At 39.0% G+C, this 17,983-nt stretch overlaps 1 protein-coding gene across 1 annotated transcript; it reads left to right on the top strand.

The window, feature by feature from the left end:
• Positions 1-69: 69 nt before the first annotated feature.
• On the top strand, positions 70-16,969 carry SUGP2 (SURP and G-patch domain containing 2). The gene is made up of 10 exons (XM_009279750.2): positions 70-187; positions 1,344-2,996; positions 3,950-4,067; positions 4,770-5,278; positions 5,459-5,570; positions 6,400-6,917; positions 7,828-7,892; positions 8,583-8,719; positions 12,144-12,264; positions 12,456-16,969. Exons 1-9 carry the CDS (start codon positions 73-75, stop codon positions 12,262-12,264), a joined length of 3,348 nt encoding a protein of 1,115 aa, XP_009278025.1. The 5' UTR covers positions 70-72; the 3' UTR covers positions 12,456-16,969.
• The last annotated feature ends 1,014 nt before the right edge of the window (positions 16,970-17,983 follow it).

Genomic DNA, 17,983 nt, shown 5'->3' with positions numbered 1-17,983 from the left:
AGCGGGAGGACCTTCCCCGGCGTCCGTGCCCCGGTCAGGGACGACATTGTGCTGTTTTGCTACAGGATAAAAATGGCCTCTCGGCGGATCACACGGGAGACGTTTGATGCTGTAGTGCAGGACAAAGTTAAAAGGTATCGCATGGACCGAAGTGATGCTATAGAGGACACAATCCATCATTTTAAAGGTAATGAAACCCGGGCGTGACGTGCCGTGGATTATGCAGCTATTCCGGTAACAGCTATGTTAGATTTCTTGCCTTCCATTTATGTGTATTTGCCTAAAACGTGGACTTGTGCTGGTGCTTTTCCACATCCATTTTTATTTCAGAGGTTAATAGCTTGGTATGACTGATGCTATTTCAATGTGGAATGCAAATTCCAGGCAAAAAATTGAATTTCAAACAAAGGAATTCTGTTCAGGCTGCATCAGAGAGTGGGTCCAATTTCAGGGAGGTCTCCAGAGACATCGCTGCAGGATGGAATTCTCTTGATGTCTGATAAGTTAAATAAATGTAGGAGTGCATTTGAAGCCTTTTGGTCCTTGTATTTCATGCTATTTTTGGAGAAAAAGATAAAAGCAGGACATTAATCTAGTGAATGTATACAAAACATGATCTGCAAATTCTCTTATCTTCTAAATTTGATATTTAAAACGTCTAGAAAAATAACTTGGATTACATTCATAGGAAATTGAGAGTTTTAAAATGAGATCTCTTCTGTTTTCTTAAAGTTGTATAAGCTCCAAAGAAATCATTTATTTTAAATACTTAATTTGTTCAAGTATTCTTTACTTTCTGAATTTAACTACTGGAATTAGGGGATAGGGATTCTTGGATACTATGCAGGAAATTCTAATATTTCTGGCTTTAATGTTATCTTAGATAATTGTGTATGAGTTTGTAGAAAATATGATCTTCTGTTCAACTGTGGAATTCCAGCATTCAGTGTGGAAACAGAAAGTGCATGCTTTTGATTTTTTTACATCTGAGAAATCTGAGTAAAAGCATTATGAGCACAACATTAGCATCTTCCTAGACTGAGAAAGTTGTGAGCAAGTAGAAAATAGGGTTTATAGCAGAATTTGCGTTTCAGCTTTAGTGAGAATAGAATTTTTAATAAATTGTGTTGTCATGTGTGTTTAGGCATTGTTAATCATTTCTTGCTTTTTGCTTATTATGAGTTATTCGATGTATGTAAGAAAGCAAATGGGAATATCCTGAAGTTAGATTTGTGTACTGTTCTTCAGAAGTTGACTCTTGTAAGTGTCTAAATGTGTTTATTAATTTTTTTTCTTAATACTACTTGCAGTGCATTGGTGTATTTATGTTTTTATCCTTACAGCTCATTCAAGGCCAGTCCCAAGACCAAGATACGAAGACAGTTTTCATGATGATGGAAGATATACTCATGACAATGCCCAGCACCATCCACATGATGACTGGAGTGAAGACCCTAGAGATGACTATCCGGGACCTTCTTATAGATCTACTAGTCCTCTCATAAGGAAAGATAACTATTACCATGAACAGTATGGCCGCCCGGCGTCTCGTGACCGGGAATTTGGCCGCCCGGCATCTCGTGACCGGGAGTATGGGCGTCCAGCTTCGCATGATCGGGAGTATGGGCGTCCAGCTTCGCATGACCGGGAGTATGGGCACCCAGCATCTCACAATCGGGAGTACGGACGCCCAACTTCCCACGAGCGGGAGTATGGGGGCCTGGCTTCTCATGACCAGGACTATGGCCCTCCTGACTCTTGGGAATCCACCGGACCACACGAAACTGACTTTAGTTCTTCGGATATTTTAGGTGATTTTAGATCCCCAGGACTCATGGAAGATGAATATGGCAACATGGAAAATCAGGAGTATGATGTGGACTTTGGAATTCAATCTGACAGCGAGTTCCGACCTCCAATACGGAGGGGCAACATTGGCAGGGGAAGAGCTCTGCGAGGAAAGCGTATTACAAGGGGCGCTGTTAAAACTAAAGTATTCAAAGGAGATATCAAAACTCCCTTAAAGAAATGGAACACTAAAAAGCTGCAACCGGGCCCTGATCAGAAGCCAGCTATGCAACCTGATCAAATGCCAGAAGCTGCTGAACGACCTAACCAGAGGCCGGTGACCGTCCAGCGCCCTAATCCAAAGTTGCCTCCACGACCTAATCAGAGGCCAACTATAACAACCCAGAGACCTATTCTCAGGCTCCCAAAGCCTGCGCATGTTTTCAGAAATCTCAATTTTGACCTTGTGGACAAATCGGACATTTTTTCAACATTTGGAATAGAAATTATAAAATGGGCTGGGTTTCATGCAATAAAAAATGATGCAGAATTTTCCCGGCTCTTTGGAGCTCTCTTTGAGCTAGAGACAGAAACCTGTGCAAAAATGCTTGCTTCGTTCAAATGCTCCTTAAAGCCAGAACACAGAGATTATTGTTTCTTTACTATCAAGAGTTTACAACACGCTGCTCTGAAAACTCCCAAAGTGGACAATGAGTTTTTAAATATGCTATTGGACAAGGGTGCTGTGAAAACAAAGAACTGCTTCTTTGAAATAATAAAACCTTTTGATAAATACATAATGAGGCTACAAGACCGCCTCCTAAAAGGTGTTACACCGCTGCTTATGGCCTGCAATGCTTACGAATTAAGCATAAAGACGAGTGGTTTTGGTAATCCAAGAGAAATGGCAAGTGCTTTTGAGACCACTGTTTCTCTTTGTCGTAAGTCTTTAGCACTTCTGGGTCAGACCTTCGCGCTAGCATCTGTTTTTAGGCAAGAGAAAATACTTGAAGCCGTAGGGCTCCAGGAGATGGCTCCAGCACCAACACTGTTCCCAAACTTTGATGATTCAACGTTGTTTGGAAGAGAGTACATTGAAAACTTGAAGGCTTGGTTGGAGAAAAGTGGATATCCAATTCAGATGAAAAAAACTGAACCAGAGTCCACAGTACAGCTTAAGAAACCCTCTCCTGACACAAAAGTTAAAAGTGAGTGAACTGTTGTAAGATACTTTGCACTATATAATTTCTTTATTTGTCGCTAGCATTTTGTCTTAATTTTTATGGTTTCATTAGCTCAGGAATTCCTAATTCCGGGAATTCCATGTAAATCCCTAGCAGTGCTGAGGCAGGTAGTAAATACTGTCTGTTGTAGCAATCGCTTTCAGCTTTGTGGATGAAAGCATGCCTCCCTCCCCATTCCTGCACGTGCTTATACTTTAAATCTAGGATTTTCACCTTGTGCCCTTGGCTGCTTCAGCTGCCCTAACCTCCAGCTTCACAACTCCCTGGTAGGGAGGCCAGGACCACAGCTGTAACTGGCTACATCACAGAGTAAGTATTTGCATGTAAGCAAAGTTGGAGACGTTACCGTTACCACATTTATCAGATGCAGGCGTATTTCTTTGAAGTTGTTTATATACTACCATCTATAGGAATACTATCTCCTATACCGTATTAGGCCATCTAGTTCGTCCTCTCTAAAGCATTCTTACTCGTTACTATACTCATCTGGTTCTTCCTAATTGAACTTCAGATACTTTCGCAGGGAGGTCTTGCAGCACTGACGCTGAATGGCTAATAATTTGCAACTCACCCCCTCAGAGTGCTGTTCAAATATCCTTATTTTGCACAAAATCCTTTTGGTGCAGTAAGTAATTGCCATTTAAAGGATGGCTTAACTTGCCCAGGATGGCAAAGGATAAGTTTCTTAAACCACAGTGCTTCTCATAATAAACTGTTCTAGAATCTAAGTTGAGTTGAGAAAACAGTTGGAAAGTTTCTGAGGTTTCCTTAATTTATTCTAGTATTAAGTGCAGCCTTTTTTGTATTAATATGTTGAAAAATTGCAAATGTCAGTGTGTCAAAGAATAACAAAGACGACATATTGATACGCTGTTGATGAGAATAATACAATGACTGCATTTTATTTCTTCCTACAGCCCCACAGCGAGCTGATCGGAAAGTTGTAGAGACAATTGAACAGCTAGTGAATAGCATTGTTTCAGGAACCTTGTCTGCCAAAGAGAGAAATGCTCAGAAGAACTGTCCTGAATATTGGTAGGTGTGTTTGAACGGTATGTTGTAATACTACTCTCTGCTGAAGATACTTGGAATATATTTACTTAAATTCAGTATTTCCGTCAATGGGTGTAAGATCAAAGCCTATTGTATATTTAATCAGACGTTTTGAAAATGTTTCCTCAGGTAAATATACTTCCTGATATCCCTGGAAATTGTCCTGTTGCTTCTGTTTTGTCTAGTAGACCATGTTCCTTTTGATCTGTCAATAATGACTGTATGTCAATCCAAATACAAGATGTTAAAAGCAATTTACATTTACAAGATGAAAATAGTAAGCAAATGTAGTTAATATAAACATACAGTAAGGTAACAGACTTACGGATCTAGCGTTCTATGAATAATGTTGGAAAAGGAAAGCTGAGACACTTCCAAGTGTAATGATCTCTTAACATGACAGTATCTTTTCATGTGTGAATTGCAGCATAGCTGATTAATTACTAGCCAAATGATTTATGTCAAAACCCTCCATCATTTATTTGCTTGGCATATTTACTTACTGCTTTAGAAGTGGAGTTGGCTGTTACTCTGAGAAAAACCTATGCAGGGTAACGTTCATGTAGCAACTTGTGTAGACCCCTGGAAAAAAGGATCAATTGCTACTGAGTTTCTCATCTGAGAATTTGAGATTAGTTGTGCTTTCAGCTTAGGCTTTCATTTTATTTATATGATTTTATTTAGGTTCTTGTCTGATGAAGATAGTCTAGAATACAAGTATTACAGACTGAAGTTATCGGAGATGCAAAGGCGGACATCATCTGGAAAGGAAGTGGGTGGTGAGGGCAGAACACTAGAAGAATCTGCAACAGAATCAGTCAGGGCCATGTTGTATGCCAGGAAAGTTGCAAGTATTAAGAGAAGGCTATTTAAAAGAAAAAGGCTTGGAATTATCACACAACATGGTATTCGAGGAAGGAAGGTGAGGAGAGCAACCATAGGGACACAGACTGTGCTTTCAGCTGGTACGGTGCTGAAGCACCAAGAGAAGCATCTTCAAGGTTCAGTCCAGTCAAAGCCTTCTGTATCAGAAACCAGCCTGTCTGAGAAGAATTCTTCCCTCGATACAACCTCATCCTCACAATGTGCCGCCAGTTCAGAGGTGTCTCTGCCAGCAGAAGAAAGGGCAGATTCTGAGGATTTATTAGCACCACCTGAACTTTTCCCACCGTTGTCCTCTCAGTTTCCTGATGGTAAGTGCAGATTCAAGATGAGATTGTAAATTATATGAGAAAAAAATTGCATAGAATGTTCTGCTGGAAGTGCTAAAAATCATTTATTTTGCTAAAGGTGATATTTCTCAACTGTATTGACCTTCCTGTGATGCAGATTCTATATGAAGCTATAGATAACGAGCATTCTGTTTCTTGCAGTGGATGCTAAAACAATGGAAACTGCTGAGAAGCTTGCCAAGTTTGTTGCTCAGGTAGGACCAGAAATTGAGCAGTTCAGCATAGACAACAGTGCAGATAACCCAGATCTTTGGTGAGTAACCTACTCATTTATCTGTGTAAATGAGCCAATAAGGAAAATCAAAATACATCTAAACAATTACAAAAGAAATATTTCCTTTTATTATTTGTTGAGATGTATGCTTTTATTCAATGTGTTAAGGAAGAGAGGGTTTTGAGCAATACTCCCTGTTGGTCCTGCTCAGCACCTCCATTAATGGTGAATATCTGAAATGTCTAAGAAAGAAAAACACTTCTCCTAAATGCGGACATGCACTGATATATGTATTTCTTCTTTTATATCTTAAGTAATCAGCTTGCATCTTGAAACAGTGTTCTGCCAAAGTATTTTCAGTCTTGTTATTTTTTTAAGTGAGGCTTTGATTACAGTGGCCTAAGTGCTCTAGTATAAATTTGCAGAGTTATTTTTTCTTTTAGTCATACTGTGCCAACAAAAATGGAGCCCTATTATCTCTTCTGTCTCTCAGAATCAATACACCTATTTCCACATAGACTGCATGACTGAAATTTGGAAGACCTGAAGTCTCTTCTGGGGTCTGCTGTTTGCCTTCTGGGTCATCCAGAGTTAGCATCTTGTCTTAGTTTCTCCATCTATATAATGAAGATAATTGTACTGAATTCTTTACCACACAGTTTGAGAAGTGCTGTTAAAAAGCAGTCTGTAAGAATTGAGGAGAATGATTGCTGTTTGTAGTACATGTTGGGGAATCCTGCAGTTCTACAGAAACACACCTGGAATATCCATTCAAAAAATTAATAAGATATTTATTTCTAATGTCTTGCTTCATGCTAGCTGAAGAAAATATCCTTCTGACACTATTTTCACTGTAATTTTTGGTCAGGTTTCTACAGGATCGAAACAGTTCTGCTTTCAAATTTTACCGAATGAAAGTCTATGAGTTATGTCCATCTATTAACTTCAGTGCTGTGTCAGAAGCAACTGATGCTGGGGAAGGTGCTAAACCTGAAGAGAGAAATTTGGATATTTCAGAAGAGGAGGAGGATGAAGAAGAGGAGGAAGAAGATAATGAGGAGGAAGCTGAGTTTGAGGAGGATACCTCCCAGCCTTTGGAAGAAATGGAAATGGAGCAAGCAGAGGAGGGAGAAGAGGATGACATGTCAGCAGGTAGAAGTGTGGAAAACCTAGCTGAAGAGATGATTTCCAAAACAGGAGAGGAAATTTCAACAGGTGAAATGCAGCTAGCCGCATCATCTGATGGTGCTATACCAAATCTGTCGACACAGGCATCAACTCCTGCTCCTGGTACCCTATTTCCTCGCAAACGAATCAGCAGCAAGTCTCTGAAAGTTGGTATGATTCCTGCATCTAAAAGGATTTGCCTCATAGAAGAACCAAAAGGTGAGTGTTACTTAAAAGATATTTTGTAGGTATCAGTACAGAATTCCTGATTTTTATGTACTTTGTTACTGACTGTTATTGGCTAAGAGAATTACATTTCTTTAATAAAAAAATGAATACAATGTTCATTTTAAAGGTTCATTCAACTGACAAAGGGGAATCTGAATAAATTGTGTAACAGTTTTGTATTACAGCGCAATAGCAAAGTTTGCGTCAAACATCATTCCTCAAATATTCTCAAAGTATATGTGAATGTTAACCTCTGCCTGCTGCTTAAAAAACTCACAGTAGTAGTTTTTGCGGGGTTTATTTTATGTGTGTATGGAAGGTTTAACAGACTTTATAGCACTGAACATATTTTGAGTGTTTGACTAAATATGTTAGGCTGTGGATTTGCCCGTCAAATTTTGTCAATGTGGCCACAACGGGGGTGGGTCGTGATATTCCAAGAATCGAGAGAGAAGTAGCTTAAAGCTGATTATATGTGCTCTGCAGCTACTTTAACAAATGTCTCGTCTTTGCATAATGATTTTTACTGATGAAGGTTGTCATTTGTGAGATGAAAATGACGTACAATAACCTCATTTAAGTCCAGTCTGAATTTGCTATCAGGGTATTACAGAAGCTCAGGGAAATGAAAGATCTAAAGTCCTTATAGTATATCATCCATCACTGTATTGCTGGCATGGTATGTCCAAAACTAAATACATGCATTTCTAATTACCTTTTTTGTGGTGGAGGGGGAAAAAAAGTCTTACCATTTCTTTTTTTTTTATTCTGATCTTTCTTGTTCATTCTGATTTTAGGCCAAGGCATTGAGTTAAGAGTCCCACTTGAGATGTACTTTTGGAGTTCTGTATTAAAATTGGTTTTCTTTACAGCTGAATTTTGTCTTTGATTTGATTTGCAGTGCATGAACCTGTCAGAATTGCTTATGATAGGCCTCGTGGTTGCCCAGTTACAAAGAAGAAGAAGGTAAAGAACTCCTCTGGTTTGCCATTGTATTCTGAGAATCAACTGTCGTTACAAGAGACAGCCTCTGAAAATGTGTTATTGCCATAAAATCGAATTAAAACCTGAAGAGCCTGATCCTGAAAAAGACTGGATTAAATCTGAGGAGAGCCATGGCTCCTGTTGTCTTTTAACTACCTGTGTCAAAATGAAACAATTTATGATTAGAGCACTATTGACAGCTGTGTGTTAATCTTGTCTCCTATTTAAAAAAAAAAAAAAATCAGTGTAGTGCTGTCTGGAAAATATGTTGTAATTTCCCAGAATTGGTGAGAGACGTTACTTGACTGCTGTATTTGTAATAGGGATTCAGTCATCAGATCATTCAATATTTGTTATTAAAAAACATAAATACCTTTTAAAATATGAAGGTGTAGTCTTTGCTATTTTAATAATGTAATTAAACAGTTTGAGAACCTGAAAGAAATTTGTTAATTCTTTTTTTAAACTGGCAAGGCAGATATTTACTCTTTGATAGACTTTTTCTGTGTAGCTAGGGAAGTGCTGCTTAGAAGGTATTTCTGTATATGCAGAAATTCAAACACACTTAGTTTATAGGGTTGGGGTTTTTTTTTTTTTTTGAAGGATTTTTAATACATGATCTCCCTGTATAACAAAAATCCCTTTGTTTTTCTGTTTTTTTCCTCTCTGCAGAAACCAAAAGATTTAGAATTTTCACACAAGAAACTGACAAACAGGAATGTGGGTTTCCAGATGCTTCAGAAGATGGGCTGGCAAGAAGGACATGGCCTTGGTACACGAGGAAAAGGAATCAGAGAGCCTGTAAAAGTGTATGTAATGGGAACACACTACAGAAATTTGACAGCTCTGGAAAAGGCTGGGATTCTAATAGTAACTATGTTTATCTAACCCACCTAGATGTGGCCAGTTCAGTGTTTTGTTTCCTTCTTGACGCTGGCCTCTGGCCTCAGCACAGTTGAGCGTGGAGACTTCACGCGTTTTTCTGGCCAGGCTGGGCAAAGTCTGGTCTGGAAGGTGGCTGTTTCTTGCCATCCAATTTGACATCACTGAGGGCTACAGCATGAATGCTGCAGTGTGCGGACACTTTCTAAAGATATATGGGTGCTCCTGTTCTTCAGGAGGTGTTTTTTTGTTGTTTTTTTAACACATAGTAGTATCCTGGGGATCTCCTTGCTACCACGCCAGGTACATAATATACAAATAGACTTTACGAATGTCATACACAGTACTCCTAGGTTTAAGCAACAAATTTATTTTCACTCTAATTATGTGATTCATTCCGCTGCGTACTGAAAGAGGTAAGTGCATCTGCCAGAAGGTAAGTGTGCTTCTTCCTTTAAAATACACTTTTATTTTTGAATCTTCATTTTGTCTTTTAAAGTTGCTGTATCCAGTGTCCACTGCTGCCAGGACGGAGAATGGATAATACCTCCTCCAACTCCCTGACTGAATAAGGAGGCAGAAACTATTTATTTCTCTCTGAACCCATATGACAAGCTTTCTAGTCCACACACGTAGTCTGTGGTTTAACAGTCGTCTTTCTCCAGGGATTTCTATTTTCTCTTCATGCCTTGGACAGTACTGGTCATTTTAGTTGGTGGGATACTTCTGGTTGTTTGCTTTCTTTTTTCCTTAGTGCTCCCTGTGGTCCAGTGGCCATCACTATTTTTTCTGTATTTCCTTCTTCAGCAGCAAACGGACCATGAGAAAGCAGCTTACTTCGTCTGTAGCTCTCTTGTGTTCACCAGGGTTAGAACCTTGGTTCTTAACCTCAAAACTTGTTGGGACCAAATATATGAGTAATTTTTTTGTTTCTGTAGCTCCTGGCATGAGCGTCGCTGCACAGCTAATCATGAGCTATTTAATTGTATCTGGTCTGACAGCCCACCACATTCTAAAAGTTTCTGGCCATCTTTAAGAACTGCATTTTTAATATGTGAAAATACAGTTTTTCCAGCTTGAGTCCATTGCTATGTCACTCTTGTAAAGACACCTGCAAAGAGTAGTGAAGAACTGCTTTCTGCACCTCTTACAAAAACTTGTTGACCTTTTCTGTAATGTAGCGAGAACTCCATATTATTGATTATTTTCCCGGTGTGCACCTCTTCTTTACTTTCCCATCAAAGTCACTCTTCAGGCAACACTTTGGGACAATCTCAGTGAGGATGAAACCAGTGCAATTTAACATTTTGCTTTCTCTTCTTAGTTGCTTTGATATAGTGCGGGGCTGTTTCTTTTGCTTTCTCTTCTTAGTTGCTTTGATACAGTGCAGGGTTGGTTTTTTTTTTTTCATTTAGTAATCTGTAGCCTCTACTCTTTCCTCCCCTTTTGAAAACTACCAGCTCTTCTACTGATGACTTGTTTAAAAGTCCACATGCTGTCTAATCGCATTCTCTGAGCAAAAAGGGATGGATTAATAATTGGAGACACTCCAGTTCTAGTGTAGAGCATATCTCAATCATTATATAACACTGATATCTAAAACTGATGTATTCAAGCACATCAGTCGTTACACAAAGAAACTTGAGGCCCTTTTTTGCTAGGAAAGCTTAAAGCTTGTCTTTGGCTATGAGAGCAAGTCATATTTGCAGGTTTGAGGAGATTTTTATTTATGTTACTGTAAAAGATACATGAACTGCATGGTGACTCCTTATGGAAATGATGGGTCCAGAAATTTTAAATGGAGTTTCATGGTTAGTCTTGTGAGCTGTTCCCTGTCTTCAGAACTAATTTGTCACAGCTATGGGTCTGACCGATTCTACGGTTCAAGAGATGTTTTAAAAAAAAAAAAACAACAAACAAACCCCAAACCAAAACACACTCAAAGGCAGAACGTTGTTATGGGATAGATCCTCCTCTGAGTAATTATCTCATGTCTTTGATTAGTTTTTTTATTCTGAAAGTCATCTAGAAGAGGAACTGTGGTGCAAATAGAAAAAAACATCTGTTCTTTCTGTTTGGAAGTGTGAAGCAACCGTTGTGTAATGGAAACAGCAAATGAAGAGAGTCTGCTTCAAATAGGTCATACTATAAAAGGTGAAAAAAAGCAAAGTTTTGGGAGGTCTTTTAGGTGACTTTACTTCTAACCATAACTTAAAACGTAACTTAACTTGATCATACAGCTGCCAAGTCAGACTCTGTACCATTCAGAAGAAAAAACAGCACCCAGGATTTCTACTGTGGACTGTAAAGTTGAATTTGCTTTTTAGAGTCTGTGAATGTTCTTTTAGAATTGCACAACAATCCCCTTGGCTTAAGTGGACCTGTTATTACAGAAATTGGATAAGAATCTTTTTTCTTTATTCTATTTAAGGTCCTCAGATTTTACCCTGATAGCACAGAAATCCCAATTTTGGTACATGGGGCAATCTAAATTTTCTTACTTCACGTAATGAAATCTTTAATAGAGAATACTAATGTAACTGACTTGGAGGATAAAACTGGCACAGAGGATCATTCCTGTGGCAGAGGCTTCATTAATCTTAGCTTCGTAATGTCTACATTCTATGCACATAGCCTGGAGAAAGAGGTGGTTTTTAATTATTTGTATCTCTGCATTCTTGTGGGTCATCCTCTCCATCTACTTCCAGGGCAGAAAGTTGTTTTGATTTTGTTGAGGCCTGTCTGCTTCTGTTGGCACGTTTGGATGAAGAGAGATGAGTTAACGACTCATTTTTCTTGGAAGGGCAGGAGCTCCAGGTTTTGTCTGTGGTGTGTGTCCTACAAGACTTCAGCTTGCTTTGTGTGCTAGAAATTTTAAGCAAGAAGCATTATGTTCCCTTGGTAAAAATTTCATCTTTTATCCAGAGTCATGTGGTGTTTCCTACTCATTCCTCAAAGTCTCTGACTTCTGTCATTTTTGAAATGTAAGAAATAGGGCAATTTTTGCCATCTTTTCAACAGAGGATCCTATCTACCATGAATAAAGTGGTTAATACAAGAGTTCATGTAAGAATTCGATCTGTTAGATGACTATTATCTTCGCTGCTCCCTTAATGTCATAGGAGCATTTTCTTCTGGTGGGTATTTGCATGTGTAACGGGAGGTGGGAATTGTTTTATAGTTGATCTGGTGTGCCAGGTACCAAGCTTCCGCTCCCCTCCTCCCCCAAATGAAGCAGAATTACTCTTCACTTGAATTGTGTCTATGTTGGAAGCTATTGTTTAGATCTCTTCTGCACATTGTCAAATGTAACAGAAACAGAGTGTTCTAACTATTCATTTTACTCCCTAGGGGTGCTACCTCTGCAGGGGAGGGCTTGGGTGTTGCAGGGGAAGAAAATAAAGAAGATGCATTTGATGTTTTCCGTCAAAGAATGATACAAATGTACAGGCAGAAAAGAGCAAGTAAATAGGTATGTGCAATGGACGCCTCTGGTTTATGAATTCCTGCAAACATTAAAATACCAGGGTTTTTTAAGTCTTCCTTTACCAAGAAAATATTACTGTTTCCATGAGTATATCTGGCTTCTTAACATTTCATGAAAATCCAGACCTACGTTGAACTGCTTTGAACTGCTGAATTACCCCAAATCTTACTTTCTAGGTTTGACATAAGAGACTCGCTCGCTAGAAAGTGCACGGATATGCAAAGGCTGCTGTATGAAAGATCTTCGGCAGAGTATGCCAGTATGAAGAACACTTTGTTCTATAGTAGTGGACTTGAATACTAATGTATTAAAACGTTTTCCAAGATTAAAGTTAGTCTTGTATTTAATTGTGCAAGCTAACAACTTGGATGTCATCTTCTGAGGAAGAAACAACTGATTTTGTTCTCGGAAGTGCCTGTTTACCTCTCTCTTTGGCCAAGTTTGCCTGTTTTGTGATGAGATGGCTTACCAAAAAAAAAAGGAATAAGCAACATGAAAAATATGACTAGCCTGGTTTGGCTCTGATCCTTTCTGAAGCCAAGAATCTTCTCAAATTCAGATCTTCTTGCAAGGGAGTTCAGATTTTATTTTACTACATTTTATTGATGGGCTAATCTTCTGATCTACTTCTGGAGTCTGCATAAAGCAGTTTCCTTTCCTCCATACGCCAATTTTAAGAAGAGTCTTTACCTGCGTGCTTATTTTGTATAGGATTCTAGACTTTAAGTGTAGGATGAATAACGGATTTCATCTGAGTCTGAGAACACTAAACTCTTCCTTGAAAACCTCGGCTGCTAAGGTTTTTCATTGTAATGAACAAGTAGTACATATTTTAAGTGTACTTTTTGTTTTTACACAAATTTGCAGCTCTTCTCCAACAAATTCTTGAATAATTTCTTTCCTTCTCAAAGAAGTTTAAGCCATAAGCAGGTGCAATTCATGTGTCAGCAGAAAATACTGAAGAAAATACTTGGAAGTCAGATATTCGGAAGTCATCTGGAAGTGGATCATCAGTTTTATAAGACCATCAGTTTAGAGAGCCATTTCTGTTTCTATTAAATTTGATTTGCAGAAGTTTTTACTGAAAAATCCCAAGAAATAAGACAAAAAGCTTGTACTTTTAAGGGACTATTCCAGAACTTACTGAAAGAGAAGACTGGATTAATCTACTGTGCTTCAACAAAAAGCATTACCTAACTGCTTGGTGAAGCAGTTCTGAAGGCATGAAAGATTTAGCAGTGTTACCACAAATAAACGTTCAAGGTCTGATCATTCATCTTTTCCCGACTTGCACATCAATAAGGGATCTGTGACTGGATTACTGGAAGTGACAGAATTTAATATCGCACTTTTTAGTGTACTCATTCTCCATCATTACCTTTCTAAAACTAGTCAAAAGTCTTCACTTGAATGTTATAGTACCAAAACCTACTTCACTGAAGTTTTCTTTAAAGAGTTTATCTTGAGCTGACGCGTGTTTTGCTTACTAGGAGTGAGTGCTGTCTTGCTGTTGTTTTCATCCTGCACCATGCTTCTTGTAGAGCAAAGAGCTTGTGGTACACCACTAATAGCACCCCACAGTAATGTGGCAGCGTCTCAAGTTCCTAACTGACAAATATGCAAGAAAATGTGTTCTTCAGTTATCAACTTGCCTGTGCCTGCTGTTTAAAGAACAAAATTATATTCTTTCTCCATTAAAAACCCTGCTGGTTGAAAGGGAGTGTCTTCATTTTCATTCTGTAGCAACAAACTTCTCCTTGCTTGTAACAACCAGTTTTAGTTTATGAGTGCAAGGGGTTTTTTTTTTCTTTACTGTATGGGTCTTTGAAACCATGAGAACAAAATCATGTCACAGTGTAATTTTCTGATCACTCAGTGTCAGTTGCCTTGAAGCACATAATCACTAAATAAAACCACGATGGCAGGTATAGAAAAATATGCTGGTAGTTCCGTTTTTCCATGAACATCACGTGTGTCTTCACCTTTACATGACAAGAAGTTGAAGCACGAAGGCTATACGTACAAATAAGTTTATCTGGTTGTCAGACTTGATTAAGGACACTTGATAGCCCAGACATTTCTCATAGGCTTTACTTGGAGATATTTAAAATCCTTAAACGTTTTGGACCACGGGCTACTTGAAAGATCATCAATTACAGCATTTGGCAGTGTATGGTTACCTGTTAAATTCCTGTTTGGGTGCGTTCTTCACTGCCCCTCTTTCTTTCCTGTGCCTAATTAGCAGTTACGCAGTGTAAAACTTGAGCCTTTTGAAAAGGAGATCTGCCAGTCGCAGTCTGTTTTAGAATGACACTCTGGAACCAATACTGTTGGCCTCTGATTTATTTCTCAGACCCACTCAGAGGGTTTAGCTTTTCTTTTAGTTTCATTGATGAAGCTGCCAGTGTTCACAATTTTTATTTCCCTGCAAACTTCCAGTTCACCTCTTCTTTCACATTTACATTTTGGAAGGATTCTTGATTATATGTTACACTATTTGCAGAAAGGCACAAGGCGAAGTGTAGTTTCACACTAGATTGAAACCCCCTCTCTCAGACCCAGATCAGCATTCTGCGCTGCTCTGATTTAACCTGAGTTTGTGGGGCATAGTACCATTCGGGGTGCATTTCCTAAACACCTGCTTACCCAATCTGGGAAAATTGTTGGTGTCCAGATTGGAGAATGGTACCGTCCTTTCTGAGTGCAATTCAATTTAGAGTACAATGCTGTCTTGAGAATAAAGGTGAACGTTGGGAAAATCTTAATCTGCTACCCTGGATGACTGTAGTATGGTCTGTCTTTCTTGTGCCAAACTTTAATTTTGGACAAGGTATCAGCAGAGCAGTACTGGTGCTGAGATTCCAGTGTTGCTCTCAAGTGGGTTAGCGTTTGCCACTTGTATCTTGTTTTACCAAGAGATGACCTTACGCTCCTTTTGCAAAAGGAATTTCCTTTTATTTTGACCTGCTTTTGCAGGCAGTTCTGATTTGAAAAATTTAAATACTTGTACATGTGAAACATTTGTTATGCAGACACATTGCCTTGTTTAAAGTTTACTAGCTTCTTTTCTGTTATTTTAGTTCCAGGCTCTCTTCCATGAAGACTGCAAGCTTCAGTGAACATTTTAACTAACTTCAGTGGTGTGTCTACTGTCTTTTGGTTGGTTTTTGCCATTAATCTTGTAGAGCAATTTGCTAGTTTCTGTTCCGTGCAAATTGGCAGTAGTGCTAAGCTAGTAACAATTAGATGCTTATGTTATTGGATAACTGACATTTCTTTTTAGTGTAAGTAAACATGTTAGCATTGTTAATCTTTTAATATCTGCAATAAATGTAGAACTAAACAATTTCTGGTTTAAATGTTTTGCTTGTGAATTTGGCCATTTGTAAGAGATATGCATCATTTTGGCACTAACAAGTGGAATTGAGATTATGCAGTGTTACATTAGTGTAAAGCAGGATTTAATAGTGTATGAGGGAAGAAAGGTCCCTCTGTTTCTGTGCTGCTACACGTCTCTGTTGAGAATACCCACTAAATCATTTCTTAGTTACTTTTTCATGTGGCTTCTAGTGCATTAAATCCATACACAACAGTGTTACTTTCCACATGAACACCAAAACCGTTGTGCCCCAGATAGAATGCAAGAGGTTTACCCTTTATTCACGTATCCCAGGAATTAGTTGTCTCTCTGATTTTCTTGGTGTACTGACTTTAAAACAGCAAAACTTTCTCTTTACATACGTGTGTGGTTTACTGTTGCCTTTAAATTCAAATTCCTTTTTTAGACAGGATATGAGGGGGAAAATTGCAACGAACTGAAATTTAACACTGGTGCAGCCGCCTTCTATCGAGAGGTAAAGTGAGAGTGTTCATTTGCGAAAGATACCAGCCAGGTCTCCTGTCCCTTGCTTTTACACTGACAGCTAGGAAAAGCTTTACAGAGGCAAGTTCAAGCCCTGGCTACACCTTTTTCCTCCTTTTCCTTCAAAAATTTATTATACATGAGGACCTGGTTCTAGAAGAAAGGACGTTTGCTCTCGTTGGAGAGAAATGAGGAGATCCCCATTTTGGGGGAGGTGCCCTAACAGAGTAAGAGAACTACAGTCAATAATACACTGTTTGGAGTAATTGTGTTGGACTAAAAGAGATGTTTTCTTTTTTTTTTTGCCTTCAAAGCTTTTCTTTGGTGTAATACCAATGACATTTTTCCTATTTATTTTTGGGGTTTTTTAGAAGACACTACAGCATCCTTAGTGTGAACACTTAATCTGTGCTGAGATGTTACTTCTCAAAATCAATGTACAGTATTTTTTTCTATTGATATTCTGTTCTGCTTTAAAGTTAATCCTGATGTATTGTGCCCAAAGAAAGTCTGGACTCAGAAATTCAAACACTGTTATTTTGGATTGTCTTCTATCCTACAAGCAGGTGTATTTTCTAATTAAAAATGAATTCGTGAAAGTCCTGTATCATCTTTAACTCTGCATATCTCATGACTGAGTGGCCAATCACAACCAGACTGTAGATTTGAGCAATAATAAACACCTTAAATGAGAATATGCTCAAAGAACAATAGGGTACTTCTGAAATAAATAGTTTTTGTGAACCTTGTTAAGTAGGTAACTTGCTGAATTGCAGCAAGTGTGGAAAATGTTTGCATTATCTGTGGGCAATAAAGTTACTGCTGTTTAAGAAAGCGCTAGCACAGAGTGTGTTCTCTTCAGCTTTTTGTGCCTAATTCATGTCGTTAGAAGGTTGTGCTGATTTCCTTTAAAATTATTTCCTAGACAAGACTTTGCTTTGAAGAGGAAGGCATATTTCATTATCCTGCCACTGGGTAATAAAGCAATAGTAAAACAGCAAATACAAAGCAATAAAATCTAATTTTTACAACAGCTGCCTCTTTGGCAGAAGTTCTTTATAGACAATTGATTTGTGGGGTTAACAAAAGTTCTATCTTTGAACAGTTTACAAGACGTATTTCAGAAACCGGAACTATTGTTGGATGGGAAATAAGAATTTTGAAAAACAATCTAAAATGAGAGATCATTACGAGGTCACACAACACAAACATGAAAAGAGAATCCGTAAGTTCTGGCTTTATTTGATGCCTTATCGGTTGCTGTGTGTTATTTACCGATGCCAGTGGGAGGAAGGATAGCAGAGGGCGTTCCGCAAAGTTCTCGTTTGTCGTGTACACCGAGCACAGAAAAACCCATGGTTTATTTTACTGTTCAAGCCTGGTAATTAAATCCAAGTCACTAAGAGGATGCAGATCAGTTTTCATCCATATGCAAACGTCAGTTACGTGCATTTCACAAAACTGAACATAAATACCCAAGATAAGTTGTGCAGGAGTGTAATTTGACGCAGAGAAAAGCAAGTGTTTCTCCCGCGCATCAGCAGTAGGTTCCATCCGCTGGTCCCGCCACGGTGATCTAGTGAGAAGCCAAGCGTTAGGACGCGTAGCGGGCGAGACGGGCTTTACCGTGAAGCGAGGAGAACGGTTTTGTTCCGATTTCTCCTTAGGTCTCCGTACAGCCCCTAGCCTAGGGGAGGTCGGTACCTCCGTTTCACAGCACCCGTCCCTCCCGCGAGTCTCCGGCACCGACTGGAGGTCCTTCCTCCAGGGGCCTGCGCGGCTCCCTCCCCGCGGTCACCCGGTCCCCGGCGGGGGGGAAGGCGGGACCGGGGCTGCCCCGCT

Source organism: Aptenodytes forsteri, unplaced genomic scaffold, assembly GCF_000699145.1.
Source record: "Aptenodytes forsteri isolate BGI_AS27 unplaced genomic scaffold, ASM69914v1 Scaffold147, whole genome shotgun sequence".
NCBI lineage: Eukaryota > Metazoa > Chordata > Aves > Sphenisciformes > Spheniscidae > Aptenodytes > Aptenodytes forsteri.
The sequence above is the reverse complement of the archived record's forward strand: the minus strand, read 5'-3'. Positions and strand labels throughout refer to the sequence as shown.

Bases quoted from the DNA above. Each gene is read 5' to 3' on its own strand.
- SUGP2 (XM_009279750.2), top strand. From the start codon at position 73: ATGGCCTCTCGGCGGATCACACGGGAGACGTTTGATGCTGTAGTGCAG. The intron at 5,279-5,458 runs GTAAGTGCAGAT...TGTTTCTTGCAG, and splicing joins GTCCTCTCAGTTTCCTGATG to TGGATGCTAAAACAATGGAA. The intron at 8,720-12,143 runs GTATGTAATGGG...TTTACTCCCTAG, and splicing joins ATCAGAGAGCCTGTAAAAGT to GGGTGCTACCTCTGCAGGGG.